Below are 20,494 nucleotides of genomic sequence, written 5' to 3'. Positions count from 1 at the left end.
TGTAAATCTTACTTCTTTCCCAGCTATATGCATACTGGGTGTGTCCTCCAGTCACTGATTTACCAACTGACAGATTAAATCAACTGAACGAGTTTCACACCCAGAAACAACAAACTGCTCTGAGCTGGATTAAAATGATGAATTATTACGAATGAATTCTTTTTTTATTAAGAAAAATAATTATCTCAGATTGACGTTACAGGTCCATGTAACTGAGTCAGTTGTGCTGATTCTACTGTATGATATACACCAACCTTTATTTGAGCAGTTCAGCCTCTTTAAATAAAACACATCTTTCCTATTGGCTCCTGACATAATTTTTTTCCATATTGGGTGTGTCCTCCCCCATCAGTCACCATCCATGTGTAGTCGTACCATCCCCCCCCCCCCCCCCCCGAGGTGTCTTTCTGTTAGGCATTCAGTCTTTTGTTTTATAGTGATTCATTTCTATGTCACAAGAAGAAGTCTGTGCAAGTCACTGACACGCACTGTCAATGTGTTGTTTTTTCTTTAAGACTGCTTTGTAATGGTTAACTGTCTATTTTCAGTTACTTTTCTTGTCACCAGGTTCTTACTTTCAGAACAATTTCACTTCTACTAATTTAACTTCATAAACTGAGTCAAACACCTGTGTTACAGCATACATCCTTTTATTTACATTCTAGCACTCTGAAGTGGCCTTACACAGTATTAACTGTTTATCTTATCTGTAGGATCTGTACGACTGATCCTCTGACTGACAGGTGCAGAGGGGAGAAGCATGTAGTTGAAGCAGACTTTGGGGTCTTTGTGATGGAAGGTTGATGCAAAAAAACAGTCCCCATATTTTGTATTCACAGAGCCAGCACAGAGCCTGGGCTAGGTTATTATACAGCCTCCCTTCTCCTTGAATGGGTTCTTGTCCTCAGGCACTCCTTTAATAAGAGGATCTTCAGCCGACTGAGCTTCAACAAAATCACACAGCTCCTTCGCTGTTTTAGATACCTTCAGAGGAGAGAGTGGGAGAGAGAGAAAGATCAGGAATAACATCATGCCATTAGCAACAAGGCATGGTTACAAAGAGTTGTTTGCTAAGATATGAGGGAAATGGTTAATTATTTAACTTGTTTATAGTAAAGTGCAAAAAAGTCTTTTGCCAACTTACTTCAACAATACTAAGGTATTCAACATCATCATCATCATTCTTTATGTAAGCCAGTTAAGATTGGTTAAACAAAGTTTCCAGAAAATATAAAAGAAAGATTTAATAATAGTAAAAAATACAATTATAATAAATAATAATAAACAAGAAAACAAGAAAATATAATGATTTTTAAATGAAAAATAATTATAAAAAATTGCATAAACAGGTAAATACAGAACTAAAATAATCTAAAATAGTTAGAAAATGTTAAAAAAAAACGTAGGAAAAACAAAACCCTGGGAGAAACACAATGGTCTAAGATCCGTCTACAATAAGAACAATAATTCATATATAAATTCTATATATTATAATGAATATAGATATTGATGGCTGAAGCGGAAGCTATAACCTTCTGCTTTCTCTTTTCTTGCTTTTCTGCATGCGGAAACTCACCGGCTCTCTCGCGGTCTTCGCCTCTTTTTGAAGCTGATCAATCTCCATTTTCAGGATGTCCTTATCGGACATATCCCGCGCCATCTTGCCCTGGAATGGCAGGAGAAAGTGGTTTCTCTTTTAATAGGACATTCACAATTAATTGATAGATCAGAGATAATATAGTATAGTCTTGATGAGTTCTTGATGATAAATAGCCATGATGAGTTCTAAGAAATTGATTATAGAGACCATTTCTACCCCTTAAACAATCTGGACAGACAGGGTGCCCCTAAACATCTTTATCTGTTCCAGTTGCTGCCATAATTTTGCTTGTTAATATCATGGGAATATTTAGAATTATATACAAGAATCAAAGGTGATGTTTTGAAGTCAGTTGTCACAAATGTGTATGTCATTCCCACATGAATAAATTATATTGTAGTCATATATATATATATATATATATATATATATATATATATATATATATATATATATATATATAGCAATACATAAAACCATTTTGTAAAAGAGAACATTAACTTTAAAATGGTCATAATTCTTCACCTATACATCTCTTCTATATCACTCAAGGAACTATTTGCAGCAACTTTATTTCGAGTGTTTGTCAGTACAATTTTGTATTTCAGGCTACATTTGGCAGTTATGTTATGTATTGTATTGTATTGTATGTATTTCACATTCAATTATTAAGTTCAATTATTAACACATTTTAGCTGTCATTTTTTTTGCAACCCATTGCTGCCTCTGGCCTGCAGTTCATTCTGAGTTCTACTTCACAAAAAGAAAAAAGAAACACACACAAAGGAACAATCTTTTAAGACTGTCTGCTGATCTAGTGGCTTATATCTATGGCGTCCATATCATCGTCAGGTGCTGCACTTACCTACTGGAGTGGGGGGGCAGACGATGGAGAGAACAGCTAGTCTTTTAAGCGACCATGCGAGAGGACTTCTGGAGACGGACTGAGCACTCCTATCCTAAGTCTTCGCCTCTTCAAGATCACCACCAGATGGTAAGGGGTGGTACAGGGTGGAGACTGATCCCCAACAAACATCCCCAACCACCCCGATCTGATTAGGTTAAGCCACCTCAGTAATTAAGGAGGTCAAATAATGGAATCAGGGCAGCGGAGTTCCTCAAGGCTCAACTGTGTTCTCAAGGCCTGTTTTTCTTTGCATCTCACTTTCGCCTGTTCATCCACAACCTTAGGACACCTGAAAAGACTCCTCCTCTACCTGTGGGGACTGGCAAGACTTCATCCAGCTTTAGGAAATCTCGTAGATTAAAGCCATGACCTATTAATCTAGAGTTAGTGGGGGCAAGGATCATGTGGCCTGGACGTGACCCAAGTGCACATACAGGGTCAAAAACATACATATAGCACAAATAGCCAGATGTCTTTGGTCACCATCAACAATCTTCTGGCAGAATTCTGGCTGGATATTTGACCACTCTTTTTAGCAGAATTGGTGGAGTTCATTTAAATGGATTGGTTTGGCACAAACATGACTTTTAAGTGCAATCTACATATTTGTAATAGGGTTGAGGTCAGGACTTTGGGAAGGAATTTCCAGAAGCTTAATAATAGCCTGCTTTATCAATTCCACAACCACCATTGGTGTGTGTTTGGGGTCATTGTCCTGTTGAAACACACTGTTGTGTCCAAGATCTGCTTATATCTTATATATATCTTTAAAATCCCTAGCACCACCTTGCTTCACAGCTGGTAGAGTGTTCCTGGGGTTAGATGTCTCACTGTTACTCCTCTAAATGTTCCTCTGGTCATTTTGGTCAAACAACTCAATCTTTGTCTCACCTGACCATAAAACCTTCCTCTAGCAGGTTTTTTCTTTGTACATGTTGTCAGCTGCAAGTGTTATTCAAGCTTGAAGGTGTTGTTTTAGGTGTTGTTTTTTTATTGATGATATCCATGTTAGTCCATGGATGACTGCCAGCCTGACTGCACACAGTGACACTGGTGTTCCAGCATTACCGGTTCGTGGCAGGCCTGTAGCTTGGTGGTTCTCGGGTTGTTCCTTACCATCCAAACCAATTTCCTGTCAGCTGAACGTGACAGTTTAGGTCTTTTTTTTTGCGGATAAACTAAACCAGTTTCTTGTCTTAAATGCGTCACCTCCTCTAATCTCATTTCAGGGTTTGGACTTTCTTAATCCAAGAAAATTAGGGACTGAATTCTGTCCTTCATCCTTTGAGAATTTTACTATAAAATGCACAGTAAATGTATGCAGAAGGCAACTGACCCATAGATGCAGTTGACATAATGCAAACACTGTACTTACTCACTTTCTCTAATAAAGATTGTACTGATTATGGTATAGCATTGATATAGCTTGTATTTAATCACAGGCATGTTTTTTCAGTAAAACTACTGTTTTAGAGAAATTAGGGTATTTGCTATGATGGCAATGATATCCTGAAATGAGTGCCATCAATGCTCACATTCACTTGTTTTTCCATGTGATCTCTAATAGATGTGAAAGTAAGTAATAACTATAGTAACCTATGATCTATCATCTTATTAGATGGCTAGACAGTACAGTCAGATCCCACCCCTTAAATGCTGCTTGTAAATCCTTCAGCCCCTCCGATCTGATCCTCTGCTGCACTCATCAGTGCTGGGATAGGCGAGCCAGGCAGGGGGCAGGAAACAGGCGGCTGCTTTGGAACCGTTTAAAATAGCTTGTCCTCACTATCTTTAGTGCTAAGGGGGTAAGTAGCAGTGCTTCCCAGTGTTTAAGGTCTATCTTAAAATAACGCACAAAAGTTAAAAAGGTTATTAAGGTAACATTGGGAGTCTTTTTCTTCAAAATTATTTCTTGTTCTGAAGCGGTTTGTTTTTTAACTACTCTTTAGTTTGGTTTAAATAAAAGGTAACATCCGAATGGCCCAATTATTGCAGAGGCCAGTATCTTGGCTTAAATGCGTCACCTCCTCTAATCTCATTTTAGGGTTTGGACTTTCTTAATCCCAGAGATTAAGGACAGAATCCTGTCCCTCTCCCTCTGTGAATTGAATTTCACTATAAAATGCATAGTAAATCTATGCTGAATCCCACTTTTTACCTTAGATTGCCTCAATTTTGAGTTCAGACCTTCAGACATATTCCTTAAATATGTATAAACATGTGAAGAGTACATTCTAAAAAATAAAGGTGCTACAAAATGATTTTTGTGCGATGCTATAAAGAAACATTTGTATAATAAGAATGTGACCTTTCAATTGATAAAGAACCTTTACAGCAAAAGAAAGTTTTGGGGGTCTTTTAAAGGTTCTTCACACTCACGCATTTCTGTGACAAACTTAGTTCTTAATGGAACCAAAAGTGATTCGTCCATGGCATCATTTAAATAACCATTAGTAGCATGTTTAATTTTTAAGTCTGTATGAAACAAATAGTAGCTGACTTGAAGGTTGTATTGATCATTGTGCAGCACTGATGTAACTTGTACATGTATGTAGTTCTTCTAGCAACATTCTTAAAAAAAAGAACATTTATGAAAGTAGTGTTTAAACGTTTTTGGAACAAACTGATCATAAGAAATACTTCCTAGTATGAGATTGCTGTAAGATTTCAAACATTTTTAAGAAAATCTTAATAAAAGTAATGCTTGAAACCAGCAAAAGAACCTGCTGAGAGAATAACTTAATACTCTATAAATAAGCTATATATTCTCTAGAGTTATAGGCTACATTACAGTATGCAAAAATATATATAATATATATTATTATTTTTAACCACATAAGGCAGCAACAAAATATAATATGATATAATACACCAAAGTTTAATAGTAATTAGAATAAACACTTCTCCCACCAAGAAATGTATGTTAACAGTTTTCAACCACAACAGACTGAGACTTGTGATTTCCAAGTAACACATATAGGGCAAAGCATACAATAACAAAAAGTAATGTAAGGATTATTCCATAAACATCAAACAGCAGTAAAATGTGTTTTTGCATGTAAACAACATTAAATATCTTTCAAATAAATATTAGTGTGTGTGTCTTTGCTATCGTACCAACAGGAAAAGTACACCTTGTGCTGCTCGAAATGCGCAAAAGCCGTTTACTCAGTCTCTGAATTAATTATGGGCATGTTTTGGCCATAACAATAAACCAGTCAGTGTGTCACTTGTCATTCCTTTTTGGAGCCAGGTCAGATCGCAGTGCCGCAGCTACCTGGAGCTGCCACCATCGGGGTCATTGTGAAAGGCTATGGTATTCTGTTGATCCAATTAGGGTAATAAATATGTCAAAAGAACATACAGACATGGGGCCACAGCTTGTTGAGAGAACCTCCGGAAAGCCCCTGGAAGCTGCTTCAGTACTTGATGCACTTGAGGTGGTTCTTAAAAAAATGATGGGCCAGTTTCCCCTTCTCATCATTTAGGTACCTGTATTTACTATACAAAGATATCCAGTTTCTCCTCTGATGGCCGACTGAGAGTCCATTGCATGTTGCAACCATCAAAGCTCCAAGTCCATCTATGAAGAACTCTAAGGAAGAAGTAGGATAAGGACAAGTGTAAAAGTTAATTAGATGTCATACCTAGAGGTGTCTAAACCTGACTTTAAGAGACAGCTGGTTTTCCATATACTGTTTATTGTAATTAGTGTTTTAAGGAGTATTGCAGGGTATTTCTGCAAATATGTATTTTTTTAAGACTATCTTAAGAAAACTGTCTCTGATACTACCAGCTGTCTTCAAGATAAATCTGGCCGAAAAATCTGGCTTTAAAATGGCTGCTATTTGCACTTTTAGCAATGTTTCTAACACACAGGAACATAGACATAAGACTATATGAGTTTGTTGTATATCACACTATTTGAGGCAGATTTTTTATAATGATTTTTGATAATTTGATAATGCAGATATGGAGCTGAGTGGCTATAGGTAGAAACTTTATGAATGAGGAGACCATCCACTGCAAGTAGAGGAGGGTCACCATGCTAGTTGTCAAAACATGCTCTTAAAACAGCCATTTAACCTTTAGTTTTTCAGCATTTTGGTCTCTCTCCAATCAAAGATATTGAAGCCTGGTTTTGTATGACTGGAAATAATTGCATGGCCACTGAGTGAACTGATTTGAGATATAACCTCCTGTTACTTTTTAGCTTAGCTGCATTAGCTTTACTGATCTGATGCAATGTAAAACTAAGCAGATTGACTACATTGACTACGAGATAAGGGGCAGTTTCAGTTTATTTCTGACCAAAAGGATTTAAAAAGAGAGGAACAATACCGAACAAACTTCAGATCAGCGCTGAGATACAGTTTGTTGAATGTACTTTTAACAGTACTACTGAACATTTGAGCTACTTCTCTGGTGCTTATATGTGTACTGTACTTTTTGCTGAGTCAACAGTTTACTAGAGGTAGAGCGTCGCCTCAAATATCCAAACCTCAAAAAAAATAGATTGAATTCTTTGTCATTTTGGAGCATTTCTATTGATCCATTTTTTTAATGAAGTTTTGACAGCATGTAAGTACTAATTGCCAGAAATAAAGTGATGATATGCTTTTCTGACTATGCTTTTTTAAGTATTTGTATAGTGTAAAAATGGCTGTAAGTATCGTGATCTAATATATCACCCACCCTAAGCATGGAGTAGACTACACATCTCTGCAGAGGATCATTACAACTGTATATAACGATATAAAGCAGAGAAGGATTTCTCACCAGTGTGAGCTACTCTTTTCAGGAAAGGGTCAAAACCAACCCTCCGCACCGCATCTGTCCGGGCCAGGAAGAAATTGACCACTCCGTCTACTAAAAAACAACCATCAAAGCCGGGCAGCGGGCTGTGGGCCTTGTTGTGGATGCGCCGCATGCAGCCACCTTCATCCTCATCCCCCTCGTCATACGTAAGACTGAAGTAGAACTGATTGCCATCAACGTCTCCACCAAGCTGAGAAACGAAATGAGGAAATGAATTCATTCATGATCAAACCATAAATCATTAAAAAAAACTACAAAGACTTAAAAGAAAGGGCTATTCCTCCTCAATACACACTTTCTGTTGTTCTTATTACTCTCATTGCTTACCACATCCAGCTCAGGAACGGCCTCCATAATCTCCACAAATCTCTCGATTCTTGTCTTATCGTGGAAGACGTAGTCATCGTCCACCCATAAAAAGTACTTGCTGGTGACTTGTGAGATGGCCAGGTTTCTGCCTGCAAACCAGCCCTGAGAGAGAGGGACATTTACATTTAGATGTATTGATCAGACAAAGAGCTGAATGTTTACAATACAAGCTCAACTCTATGATGCTTTCTTTTGAGTTAAATCATCAATTATAATATAATATAATTAAAGATATATATAAGATATAATCATTAATTTGATATGGCATGTCTACATGTGTGTTAATATGTACAGAAACATCTAATCTCTTAATAAAATAAAATACCCTCTGAACTAATTGATGTCAATGCAAGATTTTAGAGCATTTCTATTGGCCTATTCATCATAACATTTTGACAGGTGCCCGATTCAAAATGTTATAAAAAACAAATGGATGAAACAAAGTTTTTGTGTCACAGTGTCAATAGTCAAAGTCTTTGATTACACATAAATAAGCAAATACACAGTTCACTGTAATCTGATGTGTGTATTAACCTAATCATTTCCAAACTTCTTCTCAAGAAAGGCCAGTATTTACAGTCACCATCTAATACCTAGTCTTCCTAATCAATCCCTCACTGGAGTAAATCATGAGAGCTGCTGAGGGAACTGAACAAATTCATACAGTGGCTGGAGAAATCAGAGTCACAGAGAAGTCAGCAACCAAACCTGGGTTCTTATAACTGTTTTTTTTACCCCTAAATATCAACATTCTGACTTTTTCTGCAAAACCACTTTTACTGAATTATTAATAATTTTAAAAGTATTTTTTTTCGAACCTTATTGGATCTTCTTGACTATTTTTTTCCTGTACAACCATATGTTTGAATATAACAATAACGATCATTATAATCCAGACAAACAGCAGGTGCGTCTACCTGAGCAGGAGGCATGATGTAATGTTCGATGTTCTTTCCAGACACATTTTCTGGCTTCAGGCTGTCATCAGCAATGATGATCTTAATGTCTGGATAAAACTGGCGGATGCTGCTGATAAGAACCTTTAACTCAGCATACCTGAGAAAAGTCTTAGTTGCTATGGTCACCAGGGAGTTGATATCTACAGAGAAAAAAAGCATATGGGGTCCTTAAATTGTTAATCATAGCAATAATATTTATTTCAGTATTATACAGTGAGGCTTTTACAGGCCTAGCCATTACGGGGCTCTAAGAGCCTAAATCACCCGCATCGCCTGGTTTAAGCCTGGTTTACACTTGACAGCATAAGGCAGCATTTAATAGTATAGTCCAAAGGATTGCAAAAGTTAATGTCAGAGTGTAACTGCTGCACAGACACCACTGATGAATTGTTGTACTTATATTAAAGTAATGGCAGTGAATTAACTGACATCCAAATCACTAGGTCATCCAATTACATTCGGATCATACAGTAAGTCAATATTAAATATATTAAAACCTACATGTACATAATCATGTACATCCTAAAAAATGAATGGAATTTACTGCAGCATTTTAAAATGAATAGCAGCCTAGAATATCTTATCTAAATTGGATCAGTACTAACTTTAATGCACCTGACTTGTTCACTGTGTGGCTGTGTGGCACTTTGGGCTGAGACAGATGGCAGCTCAAACAGTACCAGAAATATGTGTGTGGGCCTGCTTAGCAATCCGGCTCCTAGAGACAACAATATATCATACTTGTGTATGTATGGCGTGCTCTGAGCAAACATTGACTCCAGGATGGCCTGTGTGTTGTACCTGCTCTCTGTTGAAAGCTTCAGTATAGGATTTAACAATGGACTTCTGTGTACTCACCTTCTCCAGGATCGTAGAGAAGAGGTACTGAAGGTCTGCTGATTGTAATGGGGAATATTGCATTGTACTCCTCAAAAGAGAAGTGAACTGAGGAATAAGATCATTAATTGGTTAGTACACAGTTAGACAGATGGATATATGGCTAGATAGAGGCCAGGGGTGAGGAACTGAGGTCCAGAGTCCAGCTGAGTGTGGTGATTTTCCTGCTCTAGCACAGCAGCTAAACATAGTCATTAGCTGATAGGTCAAATCAGGTGTGATATCTTGAGGTGGAAAATCCTCAAACTGTACAGAAATATGGCCCTCTTGGACTGGAATTCCCAACTCCTGGTTTAGGCTTAGATGCCCCATCTAATAGAAATATGATCCATAATACACATATTAAATATTCCTGTAAAATGCCTTTTAAATATTAAAATAAATATCAGCACTATAATAATAGTGTCCTTGTGCATGAAGTTTTTTAAATAAATTCTCCCTCAAGCCCTGTCCATTTCTACCTTTTTGCAGTCATTTGTTTATTTTGCTCTTAAAGGCAGTCCTACACCCAAGCTTTGTAGACATCAGTCCTCATGTTTGCTCTCTATTGTCATATGTCTGTATTCACATGTCTATTTGCAGCCTGCCTCAAAAAAAGCATCACAAAGCTTATCTGATGTGTTATCTGATGTCATTCTTCAGGCTCTCCTGCTACCTGCTTCAGACCAGCTGCTCACCTCTCCAGCTACTGTTTCCTGCCTCAGACTGGTTGCTCACCCTCCACAATTTCTCCAGACATTATATATTTCTATTCCTTAGTCATATTCACCTTCTAAATATGTCATGATAAATGGACCAATAGAAATACTTCAAAATGACCTAAAACATCTTTTTACACTGACTTCCACTAAGAAGGTTAAGAAGGTTTGGTTCTCTTGTAATGTTGGCATTTTGGAGATACAGGGTTTTTTTGGGTTTTTTTTAACCAAGTTTTAGTTTTCCTCTTAGTATTTTGACTACAATGCATTTTAGTACTTAAGTCATTGTTTAGTTATATTTATTGTTTTTTTTTTCTTTAACACTGTGTCCAACAGCACTGTTTCTATATATGTATGTCACTGCTCTCCAATTAAAAATATGCATCTCCATTAATAGCAATGCTCTTGATTACTTACTTGGAATAAGTTCTTATTTTACATTGACTTCCATTCAAAGTTCAAACATTTTTGCCTTTTTTTTTTCATTTTTTCATTTTTCATTTAATAGATATATGTTTTTCATTGGACAGTGACGATATATACATAGAATCCTTTTTTTTGCAGAGATTGTAGTGATGCTCTGTAACAGTACATGTCTGCTTGTATTTTGTATTTTTCACATAAAAAAAGCTTTCTTGCATTACCCATGTCACTTGTCCTTATGTTGTAGACAGTGCTGGTATACACCACCCTGTTCAGCTGATGGTTGAGGGATTTGAGGTGGGTTGAGGAGATAGTTAATTTGGTTTGGTCCTGCCCCTCAACTTTTGCTTCCTCCAAGTCATTGTTTACTGAAAGCACACCCTTCTGTACACTCAGGGACACCTGGCAGCACAGCAGGTAGACAGAAAGAAGGTTCAGTTAAAGACTAATAGGTGGCAGGCTGAGCACATGCTAGTTGATTTGATTTTTTTCTTATTTTGTTTTTAATTCTTGTGTTTCACCTCCACCGTCTTAAAACAAAGGCATGGAACACAATCAGAGAATGATCCTGTCACCATGTCACTATGTACTGTAGGAGAAGGTGTTGTGTCTAATCTACAGTGCGGTAATGGAGCCAGCATTAATAATCTGTCACTTACAAAGCCAGCAAGTAAAAGTATTTAAAATAGCATTTAGCCGGGACTAGTGTTATATGTCCAAGTATTGAAGCCAAAAAACACTGAACTTCCTTCTGTAAACACTGTTTCAATATATTTTTCACTCCTCAGTCCATGCAGTCCACACATGGAAACTAACCTGCAAAAACAGTCTGAATATATAGTTGTTTTTTGTGATTACATACCCCCCACCCCCACCCCATCACCACCCCTGCTTAAAAAAAACATAACATAAAACAAGCAAATCTCATGGAAAAATAAAAATGTAATATATGGGCACTTTAAGGAGATTTGCATAATAAAACAATTCAGCCAAACAATCCCCTGATTGTAATGTTTAGTTTTTCCATCTAGTTTTGCACTAGAGCTTACAAGCAGGGCTTTTCATTTGTTGGAGTTCTTAAAACTATGAATCCGATCTTGTTAACTTTAGAGATTCTTCATTTAAAATTAAATTAAATATAGAAACAATATAAAATACACAACCATCACAAATCTCCAGAATGAGGAGCCAACTCTGAGACACATTGCTTTTTTTTCTTAAAGTTCTATGTATATGGCAGCCATTTTATTCCAGGCATTTCCTCAAACAAAGCTGAATTACCTGAATTTGCAGACTATGAATGGCATAAAGTCACCCAACAGAAATGTGAAAGACAGTGGAGAGTATACATATTGTATAACAATTGATAGGTCTTACTTGTTAAAGGGAATTCCCTGAGATTTGGTTTGGACTGTACAATAAATCAGGCAAATGTTTCTAGTAGATTTTTTGAGAAACATAAGAAATATGCAAAGTTGTCTGCTGGACCAATATGGCAGCAATGCATCCAACAGCCAGTTTGGCTGTATGCATATACAGTATGTCTATGGGTTGCTAGTAGGCAAAGGCTTCCCTAAGTAGTTACTGACATGTTATCTCAGCAGCCTGTGCAAATGTCCGGACAGGCAAATCCGATCTGATCATTTGCAAATAACAATGTGGACAGGACTGACATGAATCTCATATGATTTGCCTGCATATAAAGTGTTAAAGCTGACTGATGTTTGGAGTAGGCCTTGTTGTTTAGATAGATTTGTGGCATTTGTTATGGAAAGCCTAGGTAGTTCTTATTCAGCCTTGTGAGCGCTGTCCTTTAGCAAAGTGCTCACTTTATTTTATTAGAATTGTCTGTAACAGTCAATCCAACCACAGGTCATGGACCTTAATTACTTGTTATCAACATTGGCCTTGTAGTTCCAGTGCAAAACTAAAGAAGCAAATCTTGGACACCACTTCTGAGCTAAACAAGAAACTGCCCATTTTCACTGATTTATAAAGTGGTAAAGCACCAAAAGAAAGAAAACAGATGTCAGAGAAATAGAGAATTACCAGTGGAAAAAGTGACAGGCCCTCCACCTTCAGTGAACAGTGAAAAGCTTCTCCCATGCTTTCTGTTCCAATAGACAGCGTTTTGTAGAATCATACCTTATACTGCTCTCTCTTGCCTGCATGTAAAGCTAAACCTGCAAGAAAAATAATGTTTACCACAAACCCAGAGGCCATCCCTCATAAGATGAAGCACATAAAACACCCAAGCAAGTAGCTACGCCATACCTGGTATCAAGCTTTTCTTCATGGGAGCAACTGTGAATCCATGAATCGGATATTGGAGAGGGGAGTTGGGCAAAGCAAGAATGATCCTATCCGAATTAGTTTTTGTCCTAAAAAAAATAAATAAACAAAACACGTTGACAGAATGAATATCTCACAGTAGATCTAAAAACACCTGAAATCTGATACGGTCCTACCAGGTAGGGTTAGAGCACTGCTGCTAGACAGCTGTATATAATGGAAATATAAGAATAGCCAAACCTGATCTTGAAAACACAAGTCAGCCATTATATTAGCACCACTGACAGGTGAAGTGAAATGCATCGATTATTTTCATCTACAGTGGCATCTGTCAAGGGGTGGGTTATATTATGCAGCAAGTGAACAGTCAGTTCCTGAAGGTGTTGGGTTACATGCAGGAACAATGGGCAGAATTGTGATCTTCTAAACGTCAGGTCGGCCTTGTAGGGTTTTTTTTCTCAGATCTGTTGTGGCGACACAAGGGGACCTACCTAATACTAGACAGGTGGTGCTAACGCTATGGCTGATCGGTGTATAATCCAATCAATTTCAGTCTAATCTCCTCATTTGTCACATCTGTAGCATGCAGTTGACTGCCATCAACAATCATTTTGCCACAGTTCCCTGAACTTGCACTTTCAAAATAAAGGTGCTTTAAATGGTTCTTTGGGTGATGCCACAGGGTTAAATGGTTCTTTGGGTTATGCCACAGGGTTAAATGGTTCTTTGGGTTATGCCACATGTTTGGTTCCATATGTGAAGAACCTAAATCGAGTGAAGGTTCTTTAGACCTTCAAAAGCTGCTTCACACCCACACATCTCTAAACTATTGTTGATCTATTGCTTTGCTTTAGAGAACCATTTGAAGCACTTTTATTTTACATACTTAAATATGAACACTTGTGCTGCTTCAGTACCTGCCTACTGGCATCTATTAGAAGTTTGATGTCAATGGCTTCTCTGTTCAGAAAAACATGCTGCAAATACTGTTCATGGTAATCAACCATTCCAGCTATGGTGTATGTATTCCCCTAAATAATACATGACAAGGCACTACCAAACACCATCTAACTTTAGCCTTTGACCAATCAGGAATCCACATTATCAGTATCATTTATACCCTTAATCTTCACAGATGCTCACATCCTAATGCTTATAATTCAGTATGGAAAACAAGGATAACTGAGGACTGAGGAAATCTGATCCTCCAGGTAGATTAAGGTTAAGTGGTTGTATTGTGACTAAAAATAACCTTATCTGATGTTGGTTGAATTCCTTGGCTCGGCGCTCCTCCACCACCTGAAGTTTGTCCTTTAGAACCTGACTGGTGAGTTCAACCCCTTCGCAGAGGCATGAGGAGCGACTTAGACTCAGAAACAGCCTCATGCTGTCAACAGAAAACAAGGAACAGTTCTGCTTAAGAGATTTATCTGCAATTTGCATTATTCAATAACATCAAAAGAATATGTCATATTTCATATTAGGTTTAAGAAAATCTTTTTTTAACAATTATGGCATTTCTGCACATTTTAATACACACTTTCTTTTTATTGGGCTTCATTTAACATACATAGTTCTTCTTTTTGAGACAGCTCAAGAAATTCAACCTGCCACAGACCCTGATGATCCAGTTCTACACAGCGATCATCGAGTCCATTATCACAGCCTCCATAACTATCTGGTTTGGTTCCTCCACCTCACAAGAAAGAGCCAAACTCCAGCGCATCATCAGGACAGCAGAGAGGATCATTGGATGTAACCTGCCATCACTTCAGCAGATGTACACCAGCAGGGTGAGGAAGCGGGCTGGCAAGATTACATCTGACTCCTCACATCCTGGACACCTCCTCTTCCAGACACTCCCCTCTGGTAGAAGACTGCGGTCCATAAAAACCAGCACAACACGTCATGCTAACAGCATCTTCCCCAGAGCTGTAGCGCTCCTCAACCACAGTGAACACCTCCCACTGTAAACCTCAAAACATACAACTGAACTGTACCAAACTGGACTGAACAGCTATTTTGCACTCTGCCTATTTGCACTATTGTACAGATGTTTTTTTCTGTAAATATCAGCTCTTTACTTTCTGTAAATATCAGCTCTTTATTACCTTTAGTACTTTTTACTTTTTTAATTTATCCCCTACCCTATTTATTGTTTAGTGTCATTTTTCCTTTAGTTTAAGACTGTGTTCTGTGTTTTTTGTTACTTGTCATACGTGTTGCTCTCACCAAGACAAATTCCTTGTATGTGTAACATACTTGGTGAAATAAAGAGATTCTGATTCTGATTCTGATTCTGATTCTGATTCTGATACTGGGGGAAAAATACATTTTACAGCAATTCTATTTTGTATTTTGTGCATGAAGCAAATAAATAGTAATTGTGTTTTAAAATGTGCAGACATCTGTGGAGAATGTACTTTTTTATTTATATGAATATCAAAAATAGTCATCTGAAAAAATGTGGACACCCACTGTATCACATTTTTGATCTTCATTTTAACAATATTGAGAGATTGAGGTAAAAGGTTAAGCCAACCTATGTCCTAAGAGCTGGTATTTCCCTCATTGGCTAAAATAACCTCAATTAATTGTCTATAATCGTCAAGTAGTCTGAACTGAGACTGAAATACCCGCATCTTCATTTTATAATTATATTAATTCATGTTCATCAACCTCACATTGTGACTGTAAATCATCAGTTCAATACCTTCGATTTGGAAACGTAAAGCTTTCAGAAGAATCAATATTTCTGTTCCCTTTAAAAGGTACCCTGTTAAAAAAGAGAGAGAGGAACTTAAACAAGTGTAAACAATAAAAATGTCTCATTTATTACTAAGCTTATTTCTATAACACCATAAATATGTAACTACCTTAGGTATGGTGTTGACTTGTCAGCTGACATCTTCAAGTAGATGAAGATCAGAAAGATGACAACAGTCATCAGACCAAAACAGAAACGGAACTGCAATCGCATTATGATGGAAAATGGCCTGCAATGGTCAAACAAACATCAACATTAGACTGAACAGGGTTGGTGACCGGTATGTGTGGGCAGCAACTGAGCAGAACACAAATTGAACCACTGTCTGCCACCAATTTCTACATATACACTATTAATAAAAATCAATATTGTGATTTTAAGAATCAATAGAATATTGTAAAAAACAATATTGTGATACTTCAATATATCAATATCTTCTGGCCAGTGTTAAATGGCTGTGCTAGTCTTGAGTCGTTTCTTGTTGGATGCACTGTGTTTTTAGGTAAGCACAAAAAAATTGAATCACTAAAAATCTCCTGGAGTTCAGTTAAATCCACCATTAAGAATTGAAAGGAATTTGGCACATGTGTAAATCTGTCTAGAGCAGACCATGAATGTTTATGCAATTGCTGATTTTACATTATATATTTTTATATTTTTAAAAATTTCACTTCGACATTAAAGAGTGTTTTTGTTGTTTGTTTGTTTCTGAGCATGTCTAAAGTGTGTTGGCATTGTAGAAGAAATAAGACACTGGCGACCAGGCCAATAACCACAGCACTTCTACAGAACCTAGCACCAGTAGAACATTAAACATACGTCACACAATCAGAAAACATTGCGTAGATGGCAATTGTAAAATTTTATTGTCAAATAAAATTGACAACAAGAAAAACCCTGCAAGCCACTACTCAGAGTCCCAATCACAACCACGGTCCACATAATTATGGCCACATTATTCCGACTTTTTTGTGTTATCTGTGTTTTTTATTAAGGATGTTGCAGTCTATAAGTAAGCTGAGCCCTGATGATTATATTTAATGTTGATCATTGTACTCTTCACGCTACTCAAGCTGTCCTGTAATGGGGAATCTTTTAGTGGTTCTGGTTTGCACACTACACGACTGCTCAGCAACACAGGATTACAGATTACACAGGAGCTGTGTCCAGAACTGTGCCCTATTCACTATACAGAACATTACTGTGGGCTAGTTTTTGTAGTGGTGTGTGACAATGCAGTGCACTGTAACAATCCCACAATGCACTGTAACATATAGTGTACACACAATTTACACTAAATGGACATGGAATAGCCATAATCCTTTGCATTGTATGGTTTGAAGATTCGCGAGTAGCTTCTCTGAGGAAGGTCGGCGTTTAGCTGGCTCATGCGATCGACACTGCTTCTGCACAGCAATGAGCTCACACACATAACGGCGTGTTTAAAATTGTGCATTACCTTGTCGAATTCTGTTCCCTATAACAGTGCTATATAATACAATACCTGAAGCATTCTCACATATCACACTATTACACCATTGAAGTGTTTGTTTTGATGGTCTTTTACTAAACATGCTGCTCATTTTGCATGCCGATGTGCATTTAGTGTTACAATTCTGGTCCTGTATGCTTATTTAAGTCTTAAAAGTAAAAATACAACATGCGAACATACAAAGAAACATGGTGGCGATGTGCTTTATTTGTTCTTTTGTACTAATGGAAATACAGGATGGTTCAGTATTACAGGTCACCAGATGTGCCATCTATTGTATTATCTAACAGCGATCTATTTGGTTGCTGAACACGGCAAACTACATGTTCTCACCTTAGACATGCAAGGTGTATGTTTTCACTTCACCATAAAACCACCTGAGGATCTACCTTTTTTTTTTTTTTTTTTTTTTTTTACATTTTACTCTACTAATCACGAGACAAGATACTTTCAGCTTCCAGTTATAAGTATAAGGACAACACTGGCTTCAAATGCTGCTATAGTACAGTACAAAATCTCATTTAACATTTAAAGCTTTGTTCATTTCAAGCTTTTCTTCATGCTTAAGAGAAATTCAGATGAAGATTAATTTACAAACAAGTACACTGATAAACAGATTTTCAGCCATCGTGGCCTTAGAAACACAAGCTGTATAAACACTGTGCTGAGCTTCATTCAATTCACCTCAGTTAAAGAAGACGATGTGTGCGTAGACTTTAGCTCACCGATGGTAAATGTGGCTGGTTGCAGGTTCTTCAGGATCTTCTGAAGAGTTTGCCCAGGTTATAATTAATAGGTTCAGATACGTTCTGACCAGCTTCCTGGATGACTGCTGCCGCTTACCACAAGAGTATCCACCTACAGAATCCCGAAGAGCTGGAAAATGTCAACTAACAGAAAGAGTGACACTTACCCGGCAATTATATCACACCCTCCCTCTAGCTTCACTGCCAAGCACTCTTTCTCTTCAGGTAAAACCTCCAGCACCACCTGTTATGAGGAGAACACTGTTCACTGACATTGCATTTGCATACGTACAGGACAGTATAAGTGCTGTATAAGCAACTATATTAATGGACAAATGAGTTAATTTGACATTGCATGATGTGCTTTAAAATTTGACGTTTCATTCTTATTGTAAAAGCCACACTTTAGATAGAAGATTATGTGATGTACATTCAAAGCTGTGTGGTTTTGTTCCTCGTTAGGTAAATATAGGAATTTTGCTGTATGAAAGCTTTTTCCTCTACTTCATATTTACCGGCACAAGATCAGAGCCCATAGCTCTTGAGCAACATACCATTGCCAGCATTAAAGGAATAGTTCAGCAAAAAATAATAATTTATTATAATTTATCACTGACAACAGATTCAGTCATGTTGAAAATCTGAAATGTGCTTCTTTTGTTTAGGACAGGAAATGCAAGGTTAACACTGCTAACAATCACTGTACTGCCACCAATCTTATCTCTGTATAAACAAGCCCAAAAACATTAAAGTGCTTAAATAATTGTTAAGATATAGCCTATCCCTTACGTTGCAATACAGCATTCGTCAAAACAGTCTTGTTTATGTTTATGTTGTTTTCGGCTCATTTTCATCAAGTCAAACTCCAGCGTTTGTTAGCAATGTTAGCTGATAAACCATGGCAAATTTTCTGGCTCGAAAGGTTCGAAAGGGAAACGGCCATTCTAGTCTTCAACCTTCAGTCCCTATATGCTTGTAATGCAAACTGAAATGCAAATGAAAGGAAGGTCTCTGTTCTTTTTAGCCAGTATATGGGTCAGAAATTAATTTACATTACACATTTTGCAACCCTAAAAAACAGCAGTGGACAGTGTGCTTTGATGGAAATGTAGGCTTACATTTGATACAAATTTGAGCAAGGTACTACTTCAAAAACTTTGAATACACTAAATACTAGATCTTCGTAATCATGAAGCCTTTTATAAGCATTTCTAAGCATTTATATTGATGTATAAAGCTCTGCAATGGCTCACTCCTGGGGACCTGCATCCTCATTTCCTATTACGGGACATCATGGTTACTTGGGTCACACGGTGCAGCTTCTAACTCGATCCCAGAATTCAAAAGGCTTTAGCAGGGGGAAGAGCCTCTTATAAAGCTCTCTAACTCTGGCACAATCTTCCAGATAATGTTTGGGACAGTTGTAAAAAGCTTCTATACAAATATAATATGAAATTATATTTGATTTAAACTCTCATACTGGTTTATTGGTAACAGGATCGGTAACAGGATCTGGGTTACTTAATGTTTGCCTCCCAAATCAGGTCACATTTCCTTGTTCAGTAGTAGTAGTAAAATATTTGAATTTAAAAACTCATTGTTAAAAAACATGTTTTTCCTGATACTATAATATTAATAGTACAATCAATATGAATTTATTCAACTGACTTTATTTAACTGACTCAATTGACAGGAAATATCTAGCAGTTATGGTTTAATTATTGTCCATTTTCCTTTCAACACCATGCCATAGAGAACCCTTTTGGCCTCTACAGGCAATAAAGTGACAAAGTGGACTTTGACTTTTTATTGCACACAGCACCCCATATGGCCACCATTAAACTGTGTGTTGAACATAAATGGGGAGGAACTGACAAGCAATTTTAACAGTACCAGCAGCTTTGATGTATATATTAACTCTGAAAACAAGAACCTTTTATGCTCCAGCTGTAAAAAGATTTTTTACAATCAGTGCTGCACACTGGCTTCAAATGTTGCCATTATATTATAATACGGTACAAAGTAATATCTCAAGTCAAAGTTCTGAGCATGTACTGCTAAAATAATTTAGCACTTAGAGAAGTTCAAAGAACAGAAGTTCATGTAATTATAATTGTAAAAAATCCTTGATAAGTAGATCATCGTCAATCTTGGCTTTTCTAAACTTGCTGTTCAAAAACACAATTAAACTACCTTACCTGTTTGTCCGGGCCTAGATGGATAAGTTCCCATAAGATCTGAACAGCTCCCAGGCTGACTACTCCATCTCACCACAAGAGTATCCACATACAAGAGTCCTGAGGGGCTGGAAAATGTCAACTAACAGGAGGATCAAAAGGGGACAGGCAAGACACAACTGGGAAGACCCGTACTCTGCTTTTACAGATTATTAACCACTAGCACCACCCCTGCTGTTTGCAAATACACCTGTCACTGACATACGTGACACGTTTTGCAACCCTGACATCCGTGAATCAAGGCAAGGACTTCTGAATATGAAAATAATTAGGGACACTGTAAACCAGC

General features: G+C 37.3%; 2 protein-coding genes across 3 annotated transcripts; both read right to left on the bottom strand.

Moving 5' to 3' along the window:
- Window positions 1-858: 858 nt before the first annotated feature.
- gngt2a (guanine nucleotide binding protein (G protein), gamma transducing activity polypeptide 2a) lies at window positions 859-5,701 on the bottom strand. Of its 2 annotated transcripts, XM_072693714.1 has the most exons (3): window positions 5,682-5,701; window positions 1,577-1,652; window positions 859-984 (listed from the first exon to the last, which is right to left on the bottom strand). In XM_072693714.1, the coding sequence occupies exons 1-3, from the start codon at window positions 5,699-5,701 to the stop codon at window positions 859-861; spliced, it is 222 nt and encodes a 73-aa protein (XP_072549815.1). The 2 variants fall into 2 exon arrangements, with proteins under 2 accessions (XP_072549815.1, XP_072549814.1); XM_072693713.1 differs by lacking the exon at window positions 5,682-5,701 and having other exon boundaries at window positions 1,577-1,660.
- Window positions 5,610-15,682, bottom strand: LOC140574027 (beta-1,4 N-acetylgalactosaminyltransferase 2-like). Its single transcript, XM_072693712.1, has 10 exons — window positions 15,677-15,682; window positions 14,216-14,350; window positions 12,946-13,052; window positions 12,817-12,854; window positions 10,893-11,073; window positions 9,512-9,598; window positions 8,612-8,793; window positions 7,653-7,796; window positions 7,287-7,515; window positions 5,610-6,102 (listed from the first exon to the last, which is right to left on the bottom strand). The coding sequence occupies exons 2-10, from the start codon at window positions 14,347-14,349 to the stop codon at window positions 5,927-5,929; spliced, it is 1,278 nt and encodes a 425-aa protein (XP_072549813.1). The 5' UTR covers window position 14,350; window positions 15,677-15,682; the 3' UTR covers window positions 5,610-5,926.
- Between the last annotated feature and the right edge of the window lie 4,812 nt (window positions 15,683-20,494).

The sequence above is a fragment of the Salminus brasiliensis genome, chromosome 12 (assembly GCF_030463535.1).
Source record: "Salminus brasiliensis chromosome 12, fSalBra1.hap2, whole genome shotgun sequence".
In the NCBI taxonomy this organism is placed as follows: domain Eukaryota; kingdom Metazoa; phylum Chordata; class Actinopteri; order Characiformes; family Bryconidae; genus Salminus; species Salminus brasiliensis.
Note: the sequence above shows the minus strand (reverse complement) of the source record. Positions and strands in the feature narration are given on the sequence as shown.